At 48.0% G+C, this 26,170-nt stretch overlaps 1 protein-coding gene across 3 annotated transcripts in view; it reads right to left on the reverse strand.

Annotated features, from left to right (window-relative positions):
- The window catches only part of CSTPP1 (centriolar satellite-associated tubulin polyglutamylase complex regulator 1), a 195,561-nt gene that overhangs the window by 1,134 nt on the left and 168,257 nt on the right, over window positions 1-26,170 (reverse strand). Inside the window, exons 4-9 of one of the 3 annotated variants that reach the window (XM_015075662.3) lie at window positions 23,939-24,023; window positions 7,385-7,470; window positions 5,191-5,386; window positions 4,412-4,521; window positions 1,261-1,324; window positions 255-988 (exon numbers count right to left, since the gene is read on the reverse strand). In XM_015075662.3, the coding sequence (XP_014931148.1) occupies window positions 814-988; window positions 1,261-1,324; window positions 4,412-4,521; window positions 5,191-5,386; window positions 7,385-7,470; window positions 23,939-24,023 (716 nt within the window). In that variant the 3' untranslated portion in view covers window positions 255-813. Of the gene's footprint in view, window positions 1-254; window positions 1,067-1,260; window positions 1,325-4,411; window positions 4,522-5,190; window positions 5,387-7,384; window positions 7,471-23,938; window positions 24,024-26,170 lie in introns of those variants that run through there. The other 2 variants (XM_015075664.3, XM_015075663.3) reach the window with 2 other exon arrangements.

Raw genomic sequence — 26,170 nt, forward strand, 5'->3', positions numbered from 1 at the left:
TCTGAACCTGGCCTCGAACCCTCTGGGCTTGTTTTCTGAAGGCCCCTTCCAGCTGTGAGCATCTTTCCTCTGAGAGGCTGCTGTCCTGTGCCCGAGTTGAATCCCTCTTGGCTCATCTGAGGCTCGTCTCCAGGCTTGAGTGGTCCTCTGGCCCCTGCCTCCCAGTCCTGCTAGGATAGCTGGGACTCAGCACCCAAAACCCAAACTCGCCCCTTCCCTTCGCCCGCTCAGTGTAGTGGCTTTAGACTCACCACTTACTGGATACAAGGGACTTTATTCATTTAACATACTTAACTATTAGACACAGAGGAGACTTGAAGCAGTTTTTGAAAGTGGAATTGTCTTCTTGCCTACCCTTCATCGTATCATGGTAGTGGCTCTTCCTCCAGCAGAAGGCCACCATGTTTATGTCCACCCCATACTTGCATCACTTGACCATGCAAGGCCCTGCATGGTTATTCATGGTCTCTCCCCTTCCTGGAGTTGCTGTGAGACCACCTTTATGCGGGACTGTCAGCAAAAGACTAAAGCCAAGTCACCTCCTGGTGGCTTCAGCTCAGTCTGCTGTCAGCTTGGGGCCTGCCTAAAGCACAGAGGCTGACAGGGCCAAGGAGAGTAGGCTGTTACTTTTCAGGGTCACTGCTTGGCTTGGCTGATACCAGAACCCCTCTGGCTGGTCTTTGGGCTTGGGCTGTTGTTATTCAAGCTTTTCACCAGCAGAGGGCAGCATGGCACAGGAGTGGGAGAGGAGGATGGCTGGGAGTCCCAAGGGTGGGAGCTGGATACAGGTGTTGTGGACAGGACCCTTCAGACTCAAGTCTCGGACTCGTCCGTCTCTTCAGTGGAGCCATCGCTCTCTGCATCCATCTTGCGGGCATGATGGAGGGGTCTCCAGGGGGAGCCAACCCGGGGAGGGGTTCGGGAAGGCAGGCAGCTGGCCTCCGGATTGGCAGTGGCCGAGTTGACCAGGCCTGGGATCTGGACAAGCCTGAAGGAGGGAAGAAGCCCAGAAGGCAGCCAGGTGGTTCCTCTCTAGAGACCAGGACCTCCATGCTCACTCTTGAATCTGGATGAAACCATGGGCTGTATTCCCAAAGGACTCAAAGAGAGGCTACCTCAGGCCTCTGCTGGAGCCCAAACCCTTCCCTGAATGATGGGGATGTTGCGGACAAGCACTGTCACCCACAATAGGACACTGCCAGGTCCGACTGAGGTATAGCCTTCCCACAAGGGGGCAGCCTCTTCCCACCTGACACTTACAGTCGTTCCAGCTCCTCATCCATGGCTGGGTCGTGCATTAGGTCTCCTTTGTCAGGCAAAGCTCCTAGGACAAAATTGGGGGGGCACAAAACTTACTCTGAGTGTCTTTCAGGCAGGCTCCAGTCAGCTCCATTCCCAGCAGGTGCCTCCATGCCCTTCACCTTCATGTCTACCTACTCTGCTGACCCGGGGAGGGCTGATCTAAAAGATTTAAGAAAGAGCTCTTTCTAAAAAAAATTTAAAGTAGGTTCCACACCCAGCATGGAGCCCAACTCAGGGCTTGAGCTCACGACTCTTGAGATCAAGACCTGAGCTGAGATCAAGAGTTGGACACAACTGACTGAGCCCCTTGGTGCACCCTAAGGTGTCCCTTAAAAAAAATTCTTTTTAGGGGCGCCTGGGTGGCTCAGTCGGTTGGGCGGTTGACTTCAGCTCAGGTCACGATCTCGCGGTCCGTGAGTTTGAGCCCCGCGTCGGGCTCTGTGCTGACAGCTCAGAGCCTGGAGTCTGTTTCAGATTCTGTGTCTCCCTCTCTCTGACCCTCCCCCGTTCATGCTCTGTCTCAAAAATAGATAAACATTAAAAAAAAAGAGTCTAAAAAATTTTTCAAAAAAAAAAATTCTTTTTATTTTTAAGTATAGTTGACACCCAATGTTACATTAGTTTCAGGTGTACAACATAGCGGCTCACCGTCTCTACACGTTATGCTGTGCTTACCACGAGTGTAGCTACCATCTGTCACCATACAGCACTATTCTAGTATCATTGGCTGTGTTCCTTGTGCTGTATCTTTTAATCCCGTGACTTGTTCAAGGGGAAGAGCTCTTAAGAAAAGTTTAAAACGAGAACTGCTGTGGGGGCAGGAAGTTGGGGCTACTTATAAATTCAGTGAACCTGTGCCTACCCTCTCCAACTCGGGACAAGAATCACAGCTATGAGACATCCCCAAACCTCAAGGTCACTGCACCAACAGGGCAATCTCCTTCCAAGATTAGGTGGTGGGCTGTGAGCTGTGTAGGGGGCTCAGTTCCTTCCTTGAGTCCCCAGATACTGGGCTGAAAAGGAGCCAGAGACACAGAGTATGGGCCAGCTAATCCCCCCAAACCAGAAATTATCTAGTTTTGTGCCCCCAAATCAGAGTGACCTCACTTTGGAGACAGAATGGTTAATATTGGTGCCTTAGCTCCTCAAGATGGTCTTGGGGGTGAGAAGAGAAGACTGGGTCAGAATCAGACCAAAGTCTTGCATGGCGGGGAGCTGCCAGGTGGGGGTGGGGGGTGGGATCTGCCTCATCTCTGCTCAGCCGCAATCTCTCTGAGCTGGTTCCCTCAGCTACAAACCAAAGGAAGTAATGCTTTGATACTGGGGATGGTGAGAGGAGACAGTCTTGAATATTCCTTGGAGCCGTTAACAGTGGAGGGAAGGGGGAGCTGAAGTCTGCAGATAGAAAGATTCTCGCCAGCAAACTGTTGAGGGGAAAAGCCCACTGGTGGTCAGGACATAGATTTGGCAGTTAACAATGCTGGTGTCCAGAAAGCCACAATCTTAAACTTACCATCTGGCTCCAGTCCAATTCCCTACTTTTCCAGAGCTTTTCAGATGATGCCTCCTGGCCCCTTTTGCTCTTCCTTAGTGGTTTTCAAAGTGTGTCCCTCAGAGCCCTCTCATTTTGTGTGCATGAATGTGTGTGTGTGTGGGGGGGGGGGCGGGTGCCTTGAGGACTAAGGAACAGGACAACCCTTCTCCACAACTGGCTCCACCCTGGGGATCTCCAGATCTCTAGTTCCTACACTGGAGATGCAGGTGAGGGCAATGCTTCTCTCCATCTCCCACTCAACCCAGCCCGGCATTAGTGTTGGTAAAAGTGGTTGACTGAGTGCCCTTTTTAAAGGCCCTAGAAAAAGCGAGCACATGGGGTTAGTCCAGGCTGTGATCTTACCTAGTTAGCTTTTCCTTTCTCTTCCTATGAGCTGATTGGTGGAAAGGGAGGCAGGGCAGTCAGTTACCTAGGTGTATGAAAGAAACCCTAAGCCAACCCCACCCGCTGTCCCCTTACTCTTGACTTCTGACTCCTATTTGCCTTTCTACTCTGGTCCAGCCGGTGGTCTTGGCGACAGCGTCACTTAGCTGAGGGGTCCGTAGGCTCATGCACACCCCAAGCATCAACTCAGAATAACGAGGCTGCTAGGTAGCATCACGCCTCAGTGAGCCCTCCATGAGTCCTGCTGTGTGCATCCCATGTGCATCCCCAGCAGGCTTCATACCACATAAGATCTAAAGCAACTAGTTTGTACTAGGCCTACAATGGCTGGCATTTAAAGAATGTTAAATTCCCTTCCCTTGACCCCATTCCCTCAAGTGGCCGGAGGAAGGGGAAGGTTATGTGTTCTTTGAGACTCAGGAACCCGGGGCCTCAAACACACCTGGATACCTCTTGAAGAGCGAGACAAATAACAATCCCTCCAGCTCTGGTGGATGGTGGCTGGGTGGCTCTTCCCTTGGGAGAGCAGCAGGTGTGAGAGGGAGAAGAGTGGGGTGGGTGGAGAAGGCCAGCCAGTGAGAATAGACGACAGACAGGAAAAACTAGGCCAGTACAGTCCTCTCTCCCCGCCCCCCTTTTTTGCTCCCTTTCAGATTAATCAGGTTTTTTTTTTTGTTTGTTTTGTTTTTTTCTTTTTTCTTTCCAGCTGGGAAAAAAGGCCTCCCCAGACACACCTTTGCCCTGCTTACAAATGGGATTCAGGTCTCTTTGATATATAATCTCCAAAGCCACCCAGTAAATAGCCCTGTGTCTGCCCAACCTGCAGGCCACTCCCCAAAGCAGAGCTGGGGATTCTCTGAGGAGGGGCCGGCCACACCTCTGCCACAGAGAGGCTGCTTCATGTCGGGGCAGGGCTTTGGGCGGGGAAGGCTGTCCCTTACCATGGGAGTGTGAGAGGCCTAAGAGGGCACAGTCTTTCTTGTGCACGTTCTGGCTCCCTAGGTTTCAGAGTCTGGCCCTGAGAGTTCTGTCCCTAGGTCTCAGAAGTCACGGTGCAGGTGGTGATGTCCCCCCTCCTTCATGGGACCATGTCTGCCAATAGCGGCTGGCTCCTACGTGGCTTAGTGTTGGGGGAGCAGGAGAGGCTAGCCATAGCTAGCTCTGGCTTACCCAGGGCTTGGTTGATTCCATGATGCTTTGAAAGAGCCACAAGGAATCCATAGAAGGTCAGTCTCTGAACGTTGCTTAGTACCTCTTTGACAAGTGCTGGGGGTGGACAGCTAGAAGGGAGAATACAGATACGAGATTCAAAGACCAGCAAGTCTGACATCTTTTCATCCATACTTTAAGGCTTAGGAGGATGCCCAAAGCTGGGACTGAGGGACCCTGTGTTCCCTGGGGGTCCTAAAACCCTGGAGGAACATGGCAGATCTCTAGAAGCAAGGCCTTGACTGTGGACAGAAAGGGCTGGCATGTTGCCTAACTGGTGCTTTCACTAGGGGAGTGGGAGGGAGGGAACAGGGAAGAGGCAATGGATGGCAACCACATCTTGGAGGAGACCACAAACTGGCTGCTCTGTCTCTAAGGAGACTTTGTGCTACACGGGACAGCTTAACTCTCCCTCTCTGCAGAGTGAATTCTTTGTACAGTGAATGTTTTCCCCTTCTCTCTACAAAGCTAAGGCCAATCTATCTCCTGGCAAGGAGAAGGGGCCCAAGCTGGTCATCTACAGCTTGGAAGTGGCAGTGATCTTCCCTAAGTGAGCCACCTGGGATGTTGTTTGGTCAACAGCCTGGTCTGGGGTGGATGGCACGGTCCTCATTTATATATGACCATCAAGGGCTCTAGAAGCCCCGGATCCATCAGAACATCTGCTAGAGATCTGTTCCAGAGCCAGCAGCCCACAGTCCCTGGGGCTGAGGTGGGGGGTCTATGTACCCATTTCTTACCTGTACTTGTGCCGGTCACACAAGTTCTCCAGGCACTGGTAGAACAGTGATGCCTCCACTCCCTCCAACATACTAGCCTCGCCCAAGGTAGGTCGCTGGCGGTGTTGCCCACTGGATGATGTTGGCACAATCACTGTGTTGGGGTTCTTGCCTGCCAGCAGGTCCTGATAGATGGCAGCCACACTCTCCAGGAATTCTGAGTACCATGATTGGGGGGGAGGGGGTGGGCAGGTCAGGCAAGGAGGACACACTTCGTCCCTTCACTGGATCCTTCCTTTCCTGTTAACTCAGCTCCTCCCCAGCCTTGGCGCTCAGTGCTTGGTGGCTGGGAGCAGGAGCCCTCAACCTCGTGTGACCACCGCACTCATGAGCAATGATATGAACGTGTGTTTCAGCTCAGTGTCCCTCCTCCGGGGACTTGTTCCTAGACCAAGTAGAGGCCCTATTACATACTTTCAGAGCACCCTGTGCTTCTTTGTAGCGCTTTTCCAACCATGAATTTTCTGAATAATTATTTGTTTGCTCTGCCTTCCAGCTGGAGCGGAAGATCCATGTATAAAGGTAGGGATTGTGCCTTGTCAGCCTTCCTGCCCCAGCACCTAACACAGTGCTGGGCACATATTAAATTCTATACATACTTTTTTTTTTTTAATGTTTCTTTATTTTTGAGAGAGAGAGAGAGAGAGCATGACCGTGAGCGCATGAGCAGGGGGAGGGGCAGAGAGAGAGGGAGACATAGAATCTGAAGCAGGCTCCAGGCCCGAGCTGTCAGCACAGAGCCCGATGTGGGGCTTGAACTCACAAGCGTGAGATCATGACCTGAGCCGTAGTCGGAAGCTCAACTGACTGAGCCACCCAGGCGCCCTACACGTACTCTTTAAAGAGCTAACATGTGCACACTTCCACTGGTGAGCCCCATCTCCCTTGCGAGGCCGCTTGCTTCTCTGACTCCAGAAAGCATGGCGGAATACCAGGGTGGAAAAGAACGCCACAAGCTGCTCATTTGTTACACATTTGGAAGTGTTTGCAAATGTTAGGAGTCGAGCCAGTGTTAGTAACCAGTGACTTGTGGCCCATTTCACCGCTGACTGGCACACACTGCTGCTGGCCGGCCCTGGGGCATTGCGAGAAGGCCCGGAAGGATCTCCCAGACACAGCTCCTCCTTCTCCAGGGCCCAGGAGCTTCAGGGAAATGGGAAATAGATGCCTGCAGCTGTTAAGAGCAGGTGGCAAGACCCCAGGCTCCAGCCCCTGCCGGTTTAGGCCCTTGGGCTGCCATCAAGAAAACAGAATGTGGCGCCTGAGAGAGGCCAGGGCTGGCTGGGGCCACCGGTTGGCAGGGAGGCCATGTCCAGGCTCCAAGGACAGCCTTCTGTTTACTGGAAGAGCCCGTTTGAAACAAGTTTGTTTACGGACACAGTCAGCAATTTCTGAACCCGACACTCCATTATATGTCGTTGTGTGCTCTGTGGGAGCTGGTGTCCGTTTGTATTTATTCATCTATTACACCTGATTCCAGAAAGGATTTAAAGGCACAGCTGGTGTGTATGGGGAGCAGAACGGGCATGTGAGTGAGACAGGACTGGTGTCTGCTTATTAAAAGTTGTGTGGGTGGGAGGATGTGTGCCCACACACGGGAGTCGGGACCAAGGGAGATCACTGCCCCCTGGTGGCAGTGATACAGCACAGCGCCTAAGAGGACCGGCTCTGGAATGGGCCCTCCGTTCGGGTCTGGGCTCCACCACTCGCTAGCTCTGAGACTTTGGCTTCTCACCTCTAAGCTTATCTCTGACAGGACCCATCTCTTAGGGCTGTCATAAGGATTAAAGTCAGCGCTCTGCCTGGCACATGGTAAGTTCTCGATAAATGGTGAATCTGTTGCGTACTGTTACAGTAGCGTGCATTGTTCTAGTCATTGCTATTATCACCCAGATGGACTTGCCGCACTGCTGACTGCAAACAAGGCGGTCTTCCGTGACTTGAGGAGGCGGAGAGAGTAGGCTCCGCAGACTGAATCTTGTGACCACCTGTGGGAACTAGACATCCTGCCTGGGCCCCATGGCGAAGCATGCCTCCACCGGAGGGAGTGGGGGAGGGAAATGTGTGTGCCAGGCACCAGATGGAAAGGGTACCAGGGCAGGACAGGCAGATGTGGCCCTGGCAGGAGCCACATGGGGCCCTGGAAAGCTCTCACCTGAGTAGTAAAACTGGATCTGGAAGGCAAAAAGGAAATCTGAAAAAGACATCAAGCAGTCCATGGCGTCATCCATGAGCACAATCCTGAGGGGGGAAAGAGAGAGAAGATGTGAGAGAATGTGTCTGGGGATGGGGATGGGGAGCACGTCAGTGAGCTCCTTCTGGGGCTACAGTCTTTCTTGGGGCAGCAAGACACTTGGGAAAGGTCCCCAAAGCCAGCTCCTCCCAGTCACCTCACTTCTCCATCACTTGGGCTCTGCCACCAAGCTGAACTGAGCACACGACCAAGGACAGGCTCCCGGGTCAGTCTCCGTGGCACCAGCTAGCGGATGGAGCATGGGGAGGAAGGAGGCGGGGGCAGCAAGGAGAGGTGCAACTGTAATACAGCCAAGATTTCTTTTCATATACTTAAGCAGTAAATCCTTTCATCCAGCAGTGAGGACCATTTAGTTCAGAATAAATACAACTGGGCAGAAAAGGCAAAAAGAACAGCCAGGAAGCTTAAAGGGGTCTTGGCAAGTGGCACTGAGATTTAATAAGCTTCCAAGGGCCTAAGTGACTACAGGCACCTCCGTCCTGGGACACAGAAGGCAGACAAGGGAAGAGGGTAGAGAGCTACCGGGGCCTCTGCACTTGAGAGGGTCAAAGAACACACCCCGTCTTGTGACGCCGTGGCGGCCATGCCTCTCCTTGCTCTCTGCTCCCACAAGCGGACCACCCCCTGGGTTCTCATCTCCAGGCCTTCCCACCTCATAGGAAGAAAACCATCTGACTGATCAGACCATGGCCATGTTCATACCGTGCTCAGGGTCTCATCCAGGAGGGCGCAGGAAGGGAAGGAAATTAGCACTTGCTGGGCTCTATCCATGTGCCAGGCAGGGTGCCAAAGCTATCTGCTGAAGGGGAGAGTGGCCCCCAACCTGTTTCTGACTGGCCTGACTGGCCTTATCTTTCCTTTTTTACAAAACTATTTTATTCTGCTCTCTTGTGTATTTTTGTTAATCTTTACCTCCTTGTGTCAGAGGATCCCCAAACTGGCACCTGGATCAGCTCCAGAGACAGCCAGCCAGCACTGCTCACCTCTGGTGGGGGGGGGGGGGGGCTTTAGAGGGAATATAACGTAAGGTGCCCCTGCAACTATGCAAGGCAGCTGGCCCTGGTTTCAGATCTCCGCGGAGAGAGAAAATGCTCCTATATCTAGTCTGTCTGTCTGTCTGTCTGTATTAATTAATTATTAAGGTAGGCTCCATGCCCAGCATGGGGCTTGAACTCACAACCTTGAGACCAAGACCTGAGCTGAGATCCGACTTACTGAGCCATCCAGGTGCCCCTCTTAGTCTTTAGTTCTAATAACGACAACAATAGAAGCAGCATGTACTGAGTACCTACTTCATAGCAGGCAACTGTGCAAGGTATTTAACTATATTAAATTTTCTCTCACAACATTCCTATGAGGTAGGCCTTGCAATTATGTACATTTTACAGGTGAAGGGACTAAGCAGAGAGGTCACCTTGCTGAGACCACATAGCTGATGAGTTTGCTCGACTCCACAGACCATGGGACTTTCCATTAGGTCACACTGCCTCTTTTAAAATAAAGATACAGAATATAAACACTAACATTTTATTCCTTAATTTCTGTGGTTAGCTTATCTTCTTTCTTTTCTCCTATATTTTAAGGGCTTACTGTTCTTCCTCATGCATCTCTTGGGGAAGAAAAAGGCTGCCCCAACTACCAGAGTTGAGCATTCAAATTCTAGCTGGAAAAAATTCAAGGCCAGAGGGCGGGAAGGAGCAATGCTGCTGATGGTCACGGGAGGGCGCCCTGGTCCCTCCATCAGCAGCTCTTCGGACCAAATGCTGAGCCACAGACCAGGTAGTTGCCCCCATTTCTTCTTACCCATGAGAACCCAGGCAGGCAAAAAGGAAGTGAGAGGGCACAGAGCCCAGATTCTGATATCCGGATTGGGAGGGAGAGGCGCTAAAGGGCAGAGAGAAGTGGGGTAGGGCAGACCGGGGTTAGCAAAGATACCCAAACTTCAGAGGAAGAGCAAGCTCTCCCAGAGCACTCAGGCGGGTAGAGCCACCCCAAAGTTTTTCCATCCAGGCTCAGCAGAGAAGAAAAAGGTCCCCGAGGAAGGACGCCAGTGACCTTTCCTTCCTGCCCTACTCCCAGGACGGCTAAGAACCCGAATGGCCTGAAGTTAATTACTAGGGAAGAGCACTGGGCTGAGAACGTCCCCAAGCAGGAAACCACAAAGGGGAGTCAAAGCCTTTGAAGATGTTACTTGGCTTCTCTTCCTTATCATCAACCTGGACCCAGTGCTCCTGTTTATAGCAATTACCTCCACGCACTATATCTTTCTTTATCTATTTCTTCATTTATACTGAGATATAATTCAAGTACCATAAAATCCCTTTAAAAGTGTACGGTGTGTTTTAGTATATTCACAAAGTTGTGCAACCACCACCACTGTCTAATTCCAGAAGTTGTAATTCTTGCTAATCAGCATGCTCCCGAGACAGGCCCTGCCACACCAGGGCTTTGAAGCCAATTGCTGTAAGCATCGTCGTCTCTCAGCCACAGAGAGGACAAGAAGCTGCAAACAGGCCCGCCCTTCCAGCTTCGGAACTGGCCTGCAGCCTTCTGTCCGTGGCCATTCTGAACTATGAACATTAGCAGCCTCTTCTAAGACAGGCAGCTGGGGAGGAGGGAGAGCACAGCCGTCAGAGGGCAGGAGACCCACCATGTGAGCGTGTCAGCCTCAGCCCTGTGTGTGCGCTGGTCTCGACCCTGGCTCTCCGGTGGGCTGAAACGGACACCGGTCACGAGGGACCAGCAGGGTGGCTGGGGGAGGCAGACAGTGGCAGGGGCTCTCTTTTTGACGGACATGTGGCCGGATCCCAGCAGCATGCGTGCAGAGGACAGAGGGTTTTCTTGACTGCAGGCAGTGCGACTGACTGCCAAAAAGGCCAACTGGATCTCAGCTTTCATGAACGGCAAAACCACCCCCTACTCTGCTCAGCCAGAGACCTGGGAGTCCTCCGGACTTCCTGGAAACTGCCTCCCTTGCCCGACCCACAGCAATCACTCTCCAGGTCCAGCAATCCCACCCTAACATGTCTCCTGAATCTGCTGACTGCTGGCCACCTCCACAGCCACCGCCCGTGCCCGCCTCCGTGTCTTTCTCGTGGGCCACTGGATGACCTTCTGCCTGGCTTTCTGCAACTACCCTTGCCTCCTTCTACTTAAGTATCCACACTGTGGTCACAAAAATGGGTTTTTTGATGTGAATTTGACCACTTTACAATTCTGTTTAAAGCCCTTCATGGGCTTCCCATTGACCTTAGAACAAGATCTGCCACTCTTATCCTGGCTTATGAGTCCACGTGATCTGCTCCGTCTCCCCTCACCCCCCACCCCTCTAGATGCAGCGGAGGCCACAGGCAGCCTCCCTCGCTGTATTCCACACTGACCCTAACATTCTCCCCAGTGCTCCCTCCTTCCTCATGCCCTTCAGACCAGCCAGTCCTTCTACCTGTAATGCTCTGGGCCTTTCATGCCACCCTCCCCACCTATCTGATGCCCACTCATTCTTCACATCACGCCTCTTTGGGAAGCCTTCCCCACTCCAGGCTAGGTAGAGGTTGGCCTCCCTGCTACCAGCTTCCACGGTTCTCTGTGACCTCCTCACACTATTCGTGTTTGTCTTTGCCCGCAGACTATAAGATCTCCAGGTGATAACTCTGTTTCTCAGCTTGTTGCTTGATTCCAGGGCCTGGCGTGTGCAGGGCTCATAGTAGGCACTCAGTAAATATGTGGCTAAACGGAGAAGAGGGGCCTCAGTACTCTTTTCTTTTCTCCTCTCCAGGAGACACCTGGATACTACATTCAGTTCTGGACAGTCCATTTAAGGGGAATAAACTAGAGTCACGGAAGAGGGGGTCAGAGTGCTAGTGAGTCTATAAACCATGATATCAGACAAATGACTGCATTTTGATCCTTCGGCTTAGAAGAGAACTAGGGAAGAAGCACAGGCTGAGACCTGACTCTTGAAGGCCTGCCCCTGAGGAAGATGTCACAGGGATCGAAAGCTTGGTTCTGGAAGACCTTCAAACTGCCCAGCTCTGGGATTATGGCTGCTTTGTGAAGGAGCGAGCTGCCTGTTGCTAGAGATATTCAAGCAGAAGCCTGAAGGTTTGTACTACTCAAAAGCATGAGAGCGCTTCCTCCAGCTCTGACAGACTGTGTCGTCCCAAGGGTGGCCAGAACTAACAGCTTTTCCGTTAGTGCTGGTTCTGAAGTTTGCTGTTTGGAGGACTGTGGCTGCAGAAAAGTCTGAAAGACTTAGAAAAATGCTCTTAGAAGCATCCTATGTTGCAGTGTCCATCTCCAAACTACTGCTCTGACCCATGAAAATTCTGGGCATCTGGCACTGGAATCTCGGAAGAACTGTGACAAGGCAGGCAGGAGGCTACAGGTCTGTCTTTGCTTTTGGTGACAGGGACGACCCCAGGCTGTGGGCCCTCGGTCCTGTGGGCAGCTCCTTCATCCTGAACTCAAACTTGTCAACACTCCCAGAGGGCTCACAAAGGAATCTCTTGGAAACGAGGTCATCCACATGTGCTGTTCTCCAGTTGATGGCAGTTGGCTCAACACCCCTTCCTGCCAGAGGCTTCCTGCTAACGTGCCAGCTGCTTCTGACACCTGGAGGAGCCGGGCGGCCACTGCTTTGAGGTGGAGCCAACAAGGCACTGTTGCCAACAAGAGTCTGTACAAATCTATTGGATCATGGAAGGATCCTTGCAGGCCGTGCCTTAGGACTAGAGAGAGGGACTGTGGGAGAGAAGTAAAGGCAGTCCAGTTCAGGTTGGCTCTGAGCAGAACCATGTGAAGGGTGGAGTCCAGGGCAGGCAAGTGGAATGAAGAAAGAACACTTGGCAGGGTCAGAGCTAATCCCGGGGGGCTGGCCCTTCTCTCCCTCCCTTGCTGACTTCCAACAGCTGGGATGGGCTGGCTGGCTGGCCGTTAAGTGGGTGCCAGGGAAGCAATAGCTTCCAGTCTGAATCTACCGACTTGCCAACTTTCTATTCACCCCCGGGTCAGTGTCCCTAGACAAATGACATGAGCTGCACCTGTTTACCTACAGTTCTGGGTTAGCAGCCCTGGGATCAAATCCCAGCTCCACCACTCACTGGCCACATTATCTTTTCTCTCTGAGCTTCATTATCCTCATCTGAGAAGAGGAGATAATCATAATTCCTATTTTATGGGATTCTTGTGAAAAGTCCCTATGATGTCCTGCGCTTAGTGTATGATGAACACTCACAAGTGTTAGTTGCTATCAATAAGTGTATTCTAGTTGGCTTAAGGTGCTGGAAGAACTCAAAATAGCAAGCAGAAATATAGCTCAGAGGAAGTAAGTGCTACCATCACTCAACCACGCAGAGGCTCTCGGGCGGAAGCCAGCTATCCAGTTTCGAGTCCACTTTGGGGGGAAGCCAGCCCTCGGCCAGGGCCAGAAAGAAGAGCCACCTTCCATGGCTGCACTGCTTTTAGGAGGTCACATGACCAGGGTCTCTCAGGGGTGAGGTGAGTCCCAAAGCCTGTTGGGCTCACAGTGCACCTTGGGGGACTGTCCTTTTGTATCCGGCCATGAGTGAGGTTGAAGCCACACGCTGGCCACCTTCCGCAGGTCGGGGGAAGAAGCTGCTGCCGAGGTTTCCTGGGACACTTCCTTAGGGTTGTGACACTTCCTCTTCTGGACTGTGTGGGATGCACCCCCATGTCGCACAAGCTGCCACAAGTCCAGGCCCGCAGAGGAGCTTGGGAGGTCTGGGTCATTGTTCTCCCCTGGCTCCAGCCTGGGGTACCCCAAACCCCACCTGCCCTGTAGTGCCTAAGCTTGATCCAGGGAGTGCAGACAATAAGACAACAATGGTTAATATTCATTAGGGGTTTACTGTGTCAGCAATATACAGCCATCATTTCATTTCCTGCTCATACTAATCCTATGAGGTAAGTCCAATGAATATCTTGCTGAGAACACAGAGGTTCAGAAACTTGGCCAAGGTTGCAGGTACAAGTGCAAGACTTGTCATTCAAACACAGGTCTCTCTGACTCTAATCACAGCTGCACCTGGAAAGAAACCGTAGGCTCTGTGCTCTCGAGTGGCAATAACATCTTCCTGCTGGTGGCGCTGTCCCTTCTCCCACTCCCGCAGTTTGTTAGCAAGTACACAGCGACTGCCCCCAGGAGGGCTGGAAGCTGAGGCCTCATCCGCTACACCCTGCAGAGAGCTGGAAGGCCCAGCAACAGCCATCCAAACCCCATTATCCCAGCCCCTCCCAAGAAGCCTCATAGTTAGGGGAGAACTGTTCCTCGCTCTTAGGATAAAGACCAAATCCAACGCATGGCCCTGTGAGGCCCTCATTTCCCCGTCTGGTCCCCAAACTCCTTAAACTCCAGAACCACTGGCTTCTCAAAGCTCCTCTAGGTCAGGACTGGTGAGAGCCTGGCTTCTTTTCCAGGCTGCCGATTTCCCCTAGACACTTTTTTCACCTGCCACTCATCGCTCCCTACCTCAGTGCTACCCGTGCCTTTTGTTTTAAATGAAATATTTAAAGCTTCAGGAAGTTACCCAGAACATAACAAAAACCTGTGTACCCCTGGCCAACGTCATACACCTTAACATTTTGCTCTCCTTGCTTCAATTTTTAAAGCTTTATAAAATGTTACACATGACGTTCAAGCCACCTGCGCGCCCTCCCTCATCCCATCCCTCTACGCTTCTTCCTCTGAAATCACCACTGAAACTTGGCGGTTTAGCATCGCTCTACATGTTTCTCAATACTACATGAACTCACACAAATGCCTATATTCTTAAAACATGATCTAGCTTTGTGTTGCTTGCTTTCAAACTCTATGCATCATTCTGGAACTTGACGTTTTGAGACAGATCAGTGTTGGTGCATAGATTTCTACCTGTATCCGTTTCAGCTGGTGTACAGAATTCTGTGGATGGTATGATGCTGCTGCACCTTATCCTTTCCTCTGCAGAGGGACTTGCAGAGCGTTCCAGTGGGAGCTACTACAAATAATGCTGCATATTTCCTTATAACAAGGGACACCTGTGAACTTCTTTAGATTTGCCTACATTGCCCCAAAGTGATAGTACCACTTTATGCTGCCACCAGCACTTTATGAGAGTTCCACGTCCTCACCAACGCTTGTGTTATCAGACTTTAAAATTTTTGTCATTTGATGGGAAGTGGCATCTCAATTTCATTGGCCTTTCCCTGATTACTAGTGAGTTTGGGCATGAAAATATGCCCATATGCTTATTAGCTGTTAGAGTTTTCTGTGGATCGCCTGCTCATATCCTTGGGATATTTTTCTACTGAGGTTCTTCATCTTTTCCTTATTGATTTGTAGGAGTTCTTTATAAAACTCCTTTTAGAAGAAAAAATTCTGCAGACCAATCTGTTGTTAGACATACACATAAATCTCCTCTTCTCATCTCTCACTTGTCTTTCAGCTTTGTTTATGCTATCTTTGGTTGAACTGAAAATTTTAATTCTTTTTTTAAATTTATTAAAAAAATTTTTAATGTTTGTTTATTTTTGAGAGACAGCCCGTGCACAAGTGGGGGAGGGGCAGAGTGAGAGGGAGAGAGAGAATCCAAAGCAGGCTCTGTGCTGTCATTGTAGAACCTGATGCTGGGCTCAAACCCACAGAACTGTGAGATCATGACCTGAGCTGAAGTTGGACCCTCAACTGACTGAGCCACCCAGGTGCCCCTAAAGTTTATTTATTTATTTTGAGAGAGAGAGAGGGAGGGAGGGGCAGAGACAAAGAGAGAGAGAATCCCAAGCAGACTCCATGCTGTCAGTGCAGAGCCTGATGCAGAACTCGAACGCACAGACTGGGAGATCATGACCTGAGCTGAAATCAAGAGTCAGATGCTTAACCAACTGAGCCACCCAGGCATCCCCTGAGAACTTTAATTCTTAATTCCCTGGTAGTCCTGGGGTTTAGGGATGGCTGGGGTTCAATTTGCCATCAGGGAATTCTTGCTTTCTATCTGATAATTCTCTTTGCTCTAGAAAGTCAGCTCTACTGCGGGGCAAGGACTGTATTTTTTCACTGCTCTGTTCTCAGCACCTGGAAGGTACTCGCAATGAACGCTGACTGAATGAATAAATGAATGCAATTTTTTTTTTGCGGTCAAGTTGATCAATCTCGTCCACTGGGCTTGGGCCCTTCGTACCGTAAGAATTCTTTTACTACCTGTTGGCCATAAATATATTTTCCTCTATTCTCTTTTAAGAGTATTTTAGTCTTGCATTTCATATTTAGGCTTGTCATCTATGTGAAATTGACTTCTGAATATGAAATTGACTTCTGAATATGATATGGAGCAGGAATCTAACTTGATTTTTCCCTATGTGAATAACCAACTGCCGCATCAATTCTTCTTGAATTGATCCCCTTTCCCTACTGCTCTGCAATATTGCTTCTTTATAGGGGCGCCTGGGTGGCTCAGTTGGTTAAGCGTCCGACTTTGGCTCAGGCCATGATATCACGGTCCGTGAGTTCAAGCCCTGTGTCGGGCTCTGTGCTGACAGCTCAGAGCCTGGAGCCTGCTTCGGATTCTATGTCACCCTCTCTCTCTGACCCTCCCCATTCATGCTCTGTCTCTCTCTGTCTCAAAAATAAATAAACATTAAAAATTTTTTAAAAAGTATTACTTCTTTATAGATCAACTTTTTAAAGCTTAAAAAAATTTTTTTTCATGTTTTTATTTATTTTTGAGTGATACTGTTAGATGGCAAGTCAGAGCTGGGGAAGATATCCAGGCAGAAAGCTATTGTAGGGGAGAGGCATAAAGAAAGACACCAAGAAAGCATAAAGCTGTATTGTCATGCACGGTATGAAGTCTGGCATATAGAAGATGCTTAGGAAACAGCTGAAAAATGAATACAGGAATCAATCCCCATTTACCAGTTATACTTTTCTAAAATAGGTAATATTTTTTGAGGGCTGTGTGACAGGCATTTTACATGCATTATCTCATTAAATCCTCAAATCAATTTTATGAGGCAGGTGTTATAATTATTTCCATTTTACAGATGAAGGAACTGAGGCTTAGAGAGACTGCTCACTGTCATAAGCCAGTAAGTGAAAGAATTTGGGATTTGAATCCAGGGCTGTCTGGCTCCAGCACCTGAGTCCTGCCTTTGTGACACAGGGACCAGCTGAAAAGTGAACCTCTTAAATTGGGATGAGTTACTAGGTCTGAACTAGATTCCTTAGGAGTTTGTGTGTTTTCCAGGCATTGTCTGTGTCTAGCACATATTATTACTCACTAGAAATCTGGCCTTCAGGGAGGGAGACGTGAGGTAAATTGTGTTTTAAAATGACAAGAGAGAGAATGAAATGTAAATCCTTTTGATGGGATCGATTCTAAAATGCCAGAATCAGACTGGCTTTCAATGCACTAAATCAATACTCCTCAAAGTGGATGACCATTAGCATCACCTGGCAAGTGTTTGGAAATATGAGTTTTGGAGCCCCACCTCAGATCCCCTGAACTCTGGGGATGGAGTCTGCCATCTGTGGTTTAATAAGCCCTGCAGGTGACCCTGTGTCAACTTGCACCTTGAACGGGTTACAGGTGTGAGGGTCCTCTTGGCCCAGCAGGGAGGAGGCCAGAGCCTGCAGGCTGATCACGGGCAAAGTCATCTTTACTGGCTTTTTGTTATGTGTATATTATTTTCTGAGTGTTCTGAAGTGAAAAAAGGCCAGAAATAACTGCCTTAGGGGGCTGAGAAACTTCTTGTTTATTTTATTTTTTTAAATTTTTTTAATGTTTATTTATTTTTGAGAGAGTGACAGAGACAGAGCATGAATGGGGGGCAGGGGGCAGAGAGAGAGGGAGACACAGAATCAGAAGCAGCCTCCAGGCTCTGAGCCTCGGCACAGAGCCCGATTCAGGGCTCGAACTCACGAACCGTGAGATCATGACCTGAGCTGAAGTCGGATGCTTAACTGACTGAGCCACCCAGGTGCCCTTCTTCTTGTTTATTTTTAAAAATCTGGTAATAATAATAATGCCAACATTATTTTAACGGCAAGAAACTATTAATTATTGAATGTCTACAATGTGCTAATATGCATACATGTATAAAATATATATTTTTTCGAAACCAATTTGACAATAAATTTCATATATTTAAAAAATAAATAAAATAAAATATATATTTTTTCTAGTTGTTGAAAGTTACACTGTCCTCGGAGTGAGTTAGTATTATTCCCCATTTTACAGATATGGACACAAGCCTTAGAGAAGTTATGAGAAATCCCCAAGGTCATCCAGTTAATGGGGCCCCAGTGGCATGTACATTCAGGTCTTTCCAATGCTATGATGCTTGTGCTCTTATAGGTCAGGGTTAAGACTACTACTTCTAACATTGAAACTTTACTCTGTGCCAGGCATTGTTTTAAGCACATTATGTACTTCTTCAATTATTACAACTATTATTATTTCCATTTGATAAATGAAGAGAATGAGGCTCAAAAAAGACAAAAAAACAAAAAAACAACTTTCCCAAGGGCACAAGCTGGTGGACTGTGAAACCAGGATTTGAACTCAAGAAGTCTGGCTCGAATTGCCAGACACGGCAAGGTGCTTCTCACCTTCAGGAAAGCCTCCTGGTCCAAGGGGGAGGGAGACAGAGATGCTGTGGTGATCATTTAAGGATAAAAGCTCTGATGACCCCCCCCACTGCTACAGGAATGTGCGAGGTGGAGGGCGTCTGGGGCTAGGCCTGTCTTGCAGTCCATTTGCCATCTTTCCTGTGCCTCTGGCTCACACCTGCTGCCCCAGGGCCTGGCCGCGGTGCTTGCCGTCCATGAGTCAGGCACACGTGGAGATGCCATGCCCCCGAACAGGCTCTGCTGTGCAGCTGCGTGTGGATTACATTCTTCCATGCACACATCATCGCAGCCTGGAGCCTCCTTCTGTGGCCTGTCCCCAGACCTCAGGGCCCTGAGAAAAGTAAGCCCAGCCATGACATGGGAGAGTGCGATGCCTCTTCTAGCAACAGTAACTGCCTTGGAGGCCTAACCACCTCCATTTGCGATTTTGATCAGAAGCCCGGCCTTGTGTGAGGAAGTTGGGATCTTGATCTTTGGGACAAAGTAAGAATAGCTTACGCCATCAGAGAGCGCTTTCTGGGATATAGACAAGTTTTGTACCCACACGCCAGCTGGAGTGGAGTGAGCAAAGAATGGCATTGGGGAGGCGGGGTTGACACAAAGCCTAATACACAGGGAGCAAACTAACTTCCCCTGGTTCTGAATTTACCTATAACTTCTTTTTATTTTATTTTATTTTTTATTTTTATATGTTTTTAAATGTTTATTTTTGAGAGAGAGAGAGAGAAAGAGAAAGAGAGAGAGAGAGTGTGTGAGCAGGGGTGGGTGGGCAGAGAGAGGGAGACACAGAATCGGAAGCAGGAAGCAGGCTCCGGCCTCTGAGCTGTCAGCACAGAGCCCGATACTGGGCTCAAACTCATGAAGCGTGAGATCATGACCTGAGCCAAAGTCAGACGCTTAAACAACTGAGCCACCCAGGTGACCCTCACCTCTAATTTCATAGCCAGCATCCTGAGGATTGTCCTAGGCCCTTCTGTTGTTTCTACCTGCATTCCCATAATCCCCTCACACTGCGACCAGCATGGACTATCAAACAGCAGGCTTCCTGGAGGGGATAAGCTTTGCTTCCAGCCACAGCTAGGGGGATACCACTGCTGAAGTCTGTTGGTATCAATAATTGTAAGAATCCGAGCATTTTAGATGACTGTGTTACTTCTATTCTTTTTTTATTTAAAAAATTTTTAAATTTACATCCAAGTTAGTTAGCATATAGTGTAATAATGATTTCAGGAGTAGATCCCAGTGATTCCTCCTCTATGTTTAACACCCAGTGCTCATCCCAATAAGTGTCTTCCTTAATGCCCCTTACCCATTTAGCCCCCCACCACAACCCCTCCAGCAACCTTCAGTTTGTTCTCTGTATTTAAGAGTCTCTTATGTTTTGTCCCCCTCCCTGTTTTTTATATTATTTTTGCTTCCCTTCCCTTATGTTCATCTGTTTTGTATCTTAAACTCCACACATGAATGAAGTGATATTTATCTTTCTCTAATTTTGCTTAGCATAATACCCTCTAGTTCCATCCACGTAATTGCAAATGGCAAGATTTCATTCTTTCTGATTGCCGAGTAATACTCCATTGTCTATATATACCACATCTTCTTTATCCATTCATTGGTCAATGGACACTTGGAGTCTTTCCATACTTTGAATATTGTCAATAGTGCTGCTATAAACATTGGGGTGCATGTGCCTCTTCGAAACAGCACACCTGTATTCTTTGGATAAATACCTAGTAGTGCAATTGCTGGGTTGTAGGGTAGTTCTATTTTTCATTTTTTGAGGAACCTCCATACTGTTTTCCAGAGTGGCTGCATCAGTTTGCATTCCCACCAGCAGTGCAAAAGGGTTCCTCTTCTCTGCATCCTCACCAACACCTGTTGTTGCCTGAGTTGTTAATGTGTGCCATTCTGACAGGTGTGAGGTGGTATCTCACTGTGGTTTTGATTTGTATTTCCCTGATGATGAGTGATGTTGAGCATTTTTTCATGTGTCTGTCAGCCATCTGGATGTCTTCTTTGGAAGAGTGTCTATTCATGTCTTTTGCCCATTTCTTCACTGGATTATTTATTTTTTGGGTGTTGAGTTTGAGAAGTTCTTTATAGATTTTGGATACTAACTCATCTGATATGTCATTTGCAAACATCTTTTCCCATTCCACTGTTGCCTTTTAGTTTTGCTGATTGTTTCTTTCGCTGTACAGAAGCTTTTTATCTTGATGAGGTCAGAATAGTTCATTCTTGGTGTTATTTCTTTTTTTTTTTTTATTTTTTATTTTTTTGAGACAGAGAGAGACAGAGCCTGAGCAGGGGATGGGCAGAGAGAGCGGGAGACACAGAATCTGAAGCAGGCTCCAGGCTCTGAGCTATCAGCACAGAGCCTGATGAGGAGCTCAAACTCACGGACTGTTAGATCATGACCTGAGCTGAAGTTGGACGCTTAACCACTGAGCCACCCAGGCGCCCCACTTGGTGTTACTTCTAATCTTGAGTGCTTACACATATCAAATTGTTTGGAAGGGTCTGGAAGTTGGGTGGGGCAAGTGCAAAGCTGAGGCTGCTAGGGGTTGAAAATCCTACAGAAGGTCACCCTCATTAACTTGCCACCAACCTTTCAGGAAAGGAGGACAGTAACTGTTCTGGAGTGACAGAAACCAAGGTGAGATGTCACAGAGTGGTGGCAGACAGTGACTGAGGCCCAAAGGGGTCCTCTTCTACACCTAATGTTAAGCTCCTTGAGGGGAAGAACAGCATCTATTCATCACTGTATCCCCAGTGTACATAATCGCTCCTGGCATTCAAGAAATACCTGATGGAATGAAGTACTGCTACAACATGGGTGAACCGTGAAAACACTATGCCAAGTGCAAGAAGCTAGTCACAAAGGACCACATACTATATGATTCCACTCATTTTAAATGTCTAGAATAGGCAAATTTATAGAGACAGAAAGTAGATTAGTGGTTGCCCAGGGCTGGGGAGGAGGGAAGGATTGGGGAGTAGTGGCTAAGGACTGCAGGATTTCTTTTGGGGGCAATTAAAATATTCTAAACTTGATTGTGCTGATGGATACGAATGTACTCTGTGACTATAATAAAAGCCCATTGAATTTTGTTTTAAGTAGGCTTCATGTCCAGCACAGAGCCCAATGCAGAGCCCAATGTGGGGCTTGTACTCATGACCCTGAGATTAAGACCTGAGCTGAGATCAAGAGTTGGACCAGAAACCCCAAGCTGTTAAAAATTTTTAATGAATATATAAATGAATGAATGAACAAATGAATATAGGATACAGTGGCTGATGTTTGTTCTTCGAGTTACTGAGAATCATGGACTATTTGAACTACGTAAAATGCCTGACAAGCGATGTCATTCATATGTTCATTTAATCGGGAGACACTTAATGGAGTGTCTAGCACGTATCTAGGTACTGGTCTGGGCAACAGGGATCCAGCAGCAAATAAGACTGGTATAGATCCTGCCTGCCCTCATGGAGCTTACACTTACTTGGAGCTTACTTACACTTACGGTTCCTTTTCTCTAGGAAGATTTGTTAGAGATTTTTATTATTCAGCTACGTAGAAATCATAGTACAGTCTTTAAAGAGTTTTTTTCCCCCAAATTTGGGGCTGAATCTTCCTTAAAATAATCTGACCTCAAGAAGCACTATCATTGGAAATCTGAAGGTAACTCCAGCTGGCTGCTCTTATATTACAAGAGATAATCTCCCACATTTTATTGTCAACTATGGAAAAAAAAAAATCTAGATGTCCTTTGGATGGCGGATCAGTTAAAATGATAAAACCCGAATTGCTGCTTTTACCAGGGGCCAAGTGCCACTGGAAAAGGTAAGTATCCACTGGACAACGCAGGGAAGAAGATTTTGGTTGCGTGACCACTAAACAAGTTTTGCACATGACCAGCAAAATCAGCGTGTGAGCTGTGAACTGCAGAACAGCCCGCCCCGGTGTGAGGCTGGAGTCTGTCGCTGGCAGCGGAGGGGATGGTTGGCTCACCTCAGAAGGACTCAGATGGTTCTTGGTGCAGCGTAGCCAGTGCAGCTGTGGTGTCAGTGGGTCAAACCACCACGCAGAAATGATTTCACAAGATGAGCAGGCAGGAGGGTGAGGAGGTTAAGGGCAAAGTCTGTGGATTCAGGCAGCCTTGGGTTCAGGTCATGCCTCTGCTACTTACAAGCTATCAGTAAATTCAGGCCACATACTTGACCTCTTTGAGCCTTAATTTCCTCTTTTTTTTTTTAATTGAGGTATATCGGTTTCCTCTTGAGTAAAATAGGAAGGTAACAGTTTTTATAAGGATTAAGTGAGGTAATTAAGGTAAATGAATTTAAATGAAATAATGAAGGTAAATGCATACACTATGCTTGAGGTAAGATGGACATTAAAAAATATTATTAAGACTTTACTTTTGGGGCGCCTGGGTGGCTCAGTCGGTTAAGCGGCCGACTTCGGCTCAGGTCATGATCTCACAGTCCGTGAGTTCGAGCCCCGCGTCGGGCTCTGTGCTGACAGCTCAGAGCCTGGAGCCCGTTTCAGATTCTGTGTCTCCCTCTCTCTCTGCCCCTCCCCCGTTCATGCTCTGTCTCTCTCTGTCTCAAAAATAAATAAACATTAACAAAAAAAAGACTTTACTTTTGGGGTGCCTGGGTGGCTCAGTCAGTTGGGTGTCCAACTTTGGCTCAGGTCATGATCTCACGGTTCATGAGTTTGAGCCCCGTGTCAGGCTCTGTGCTGACAGCTCAGAGCCTGGAACCTGCTTCGGGTTCTGCGTCTCCCTCTCTCTCTGCCCTCCCCGCCCCGCCCTCTGTCTCTCTAAAAAATAAACATTAAAAAGTTAAAAAAGAAAAACAAGACTTTACTTTTTAGAGCAGTTTTAGGTTCACAGCAAAATGGAGGGGGAGGTGCAGAGATTTACCACATACCCCCCATCCCCCAGCTCTTGCATAGCTTCCTCCATATCAACACCTGCACTGCACTGGAGTGGAACCTTTGTTACAATTGATGAAGCTACACTGACACAACATGATCACCCAGAGTTCATACTTTACATTACCCTTCATGTGTACTTTTGGGACAGATGTACAATGACATGTATCTATCATGTGTAGTACAATGCAGAGTATTTTCCTAAAAATCCTCTTTTCTGGCAATTTCAGATAACACAATTTTGAAATTCTTCCATTTGCCACCTTAGGTCAAATTTCGTGTCAAGTAAAAGGTAATTGAGGCACAGTCCAACTACCCCATTTGGTTAAGATGGGAATGACCATGAAATCAAACGCAGAAATAAGGGGGTTCAAACTATTTCTGCCAAGTCTTCCTGGTTCTGGACTAATCTTGAAAATCTTCTTTCAGCATAAATAATATCATTTATCCTTCTCTTAATTGGGCTTCATCACCTCCATACCTTTCCAGTCTCCAACCTCAATCTATGCCTTCATTCACTGGTCACTGCCAACTCTTGCCCCTTCGTTTCTCAGAATATCCTCTAGAGACTTTGTGTGTGTGTGTGTGTGTGTGTGTGTGTGTGTGTGTGTGTGTGTGTCTTCATCTCACCACCCCCCAGCTCTGTCTGCAGACCCTAAGGCCCCCCACAGAAACCACAAAGGATCATTTGGCTTCCCTTGGGAAAGGCAGAAAGTGAGCATTATGTTTTGGGGCAAATCTCAAACAGACCCCTCTCCAAATGCCAGTTTCTCCCTAATGGTTTTGTATTTTTCCTAATGGTTTGCTTGTTTGTGTGTATACATTTCAGGTTTCTCTAAGTCCTGGCCCGCAGAGGGCTGAGTTAGCTTCTAGAGCCCAGGGCACATACCTGGCTGCTTTCTGAGTGAGCTCCAGGGGGAAATCCGGGCACAGCAGTTGCAGCAAACAGTGATATTCTCTCATGGTCAGCAAATCTGAAGTTGAAATGGAGAGGAACACATTAGGTCTCTGCGTGTGAAGTCATTGCTCTTTGTTTGGCCATTTCATGGGTTTCAGACCTAGCCTCGGTAGAGCTGCTCTTGTAAAGGTGAGTTAGTGCTAGCTACTAACCTCTTAGTGAGATTCTAAGATCAATGTTTCTACAAAGTTTTTCCCGGGTGGAAGGTACCCAGCTACAACATTTTGGCGAACGGAGCTTCCCTGGTTTGAAAAATGGTCGGGTGAGAAGGGAACAAGAGGGATACCTTGATCCACATTCTTAGTCTCGTTTTCCTTGTGTATGAAAATCTACAAGAACGAGTCATTTCAAAGCTGGTTAAATCTGCTGAAATTCTCTGGCATGGTAGCATTCACCACAACATGCCCAAAGACCATCCATGGATATCTGGAAGCACTACTAAGGCAAACTCAGTCTTTCAATATATGGAGAAGAATCCGTCACAGCAACCCACAGACCTTATTACTCTGTCATCCAGTATTGCACAGCCTGGCTTCTTTTGGATGCCTGCACAAAAATCTGGCCATTCTATTACAGGAAACCAAGACAAAGGTTCAAGATATACAATCAAGGCAACCAGATGATTCCTGATATACAGTAGCAGTGCCCTGGGAGAGAGGAGCCAGGATGAGGCTCTGCAGCCCAGCAGCAAACCCAGAGATGCAAATCCCAGGGAGGTCTCTCGGCTCCCAAGGGAGAGGAAATACACTGATGTGTAAAGGTTGTTTTGTTATTACATGTACCAAAGCCAAAAGATTTTAGAACAGCCAGGCAATCCGCAAGTATTCTGTATACCAAAGCATTTCAAATATGGAAGAACAAGCTAATGGTAAAGCAACAGCAGGCAACCTGGAAGCCATCCTAACTGGGAGAATGAGTGAGACAAGGGAATCCAGAGGGCATGGCCACATTTGGGGAATGAAGATGATGATCATAGGCACTTGGTTTCTTTGGACCCAAGTTAGCCCAAGCCACAGGCATCCAGATCTCCTGCCCTGCTAGTTTGGTTGATGCTTTTCCAAGATAAAAACCCCAAATCTCCAGGGACAGGCCTGGGTTCCTACTACTTTTTCATCAAAGCTCAATTCAAGGTGGGGGCAGAGAGTTAAACTAACCACACTGCCAAAGTCAGGGTCACCAAAGCAACAGGCTCAGTGCCAATGTAGGTCAAAGGATCAAGATGGCTTTTGTGGCCTTCGTCTTGGCCACAGTGGGGTGTGCACTTTCCTCTCCTCACTTGCCTGACCTCGGGCACAGCCTGGTAGGAGGTTTTGCTCATCAAAGGATGGTGTAATAGCCACTCACGGTCTTACAGCTTTAAGGTAAGGGGCAGGAAAGGTGAAGAAAGGGGAGGAAAGCTATTGAATATAACGGATTCCCACATTATTCTCACTCCAGAACTCCCTGTGTAAAGAGGAGTGACTTCTGGAAGGAAGTAAATACACGCATACCTTGGAGATACTGTGGGTTTGGTTCAGAACACCACAATAAAGCAAACATCCCAACAAAGTGAATCAAATGAATTTTTTGGTTTTCCAGTGCATGTAAAAGTAATGGTTACGCTAAGCTGCAATCTATTAAGTGTGCAATAGCATTATATCTAAAAAAAAGTACATGCCTTAGTTTAAAAATACTTTATTGCTAAAAAATGCTAACCATCATCTGAGCTTTCAGCAAGTTGTAATCACTGATCACAGATGACCACAACAATAATGAAAAGGTTTGAAATATTGTGAGAATTACCAAAACATGACACAGAGACACAAAGTGAGCAAATGCTATTGGAAAAATGGCGCCGATGGACTTGCACAATGCAGGATTGCCACAAACCTTCAATTTGTAAAAAAAATGCAATGTCAGCGAAGCACAAACACGTCTATAAAAGAAAATGCTATCTTTGAATCATCATTGCTTTCCTCGGCTAATTGGTGGATGTAGCTGATCATTCTTAGGGGGTCAAAGTGTTTCACAGAAATTCACATTTGTCCCCCAAAGTTACCCACAAGATATCCTTGGGAAGATAAATCAGTGAAGGAATACGGGAAGCCTAGAGGACTGTGTAACTCCCACACTGAGTCAAGAAAGACAAGGTTGGGTATCAATCTCAGCCTCCTGGTTTCCAGA

Source organism: Acinonyx jubatus, chromosome D1, assembly GCF_027475565.1.
Source record: "Acinonyx jubatus isolate Ajub_Pintada_27869175 chromosome D1, VMU_Ajub_asm_v1.0, whole genome shotgun sequence".
NCBI classification, from domain to species: domain Eukaryota; kingdom Metazoa; phylum Chordata; class Mammalia; order Carnivora; family Felidae; genus Acinonyx; species Acinonyx jubatus.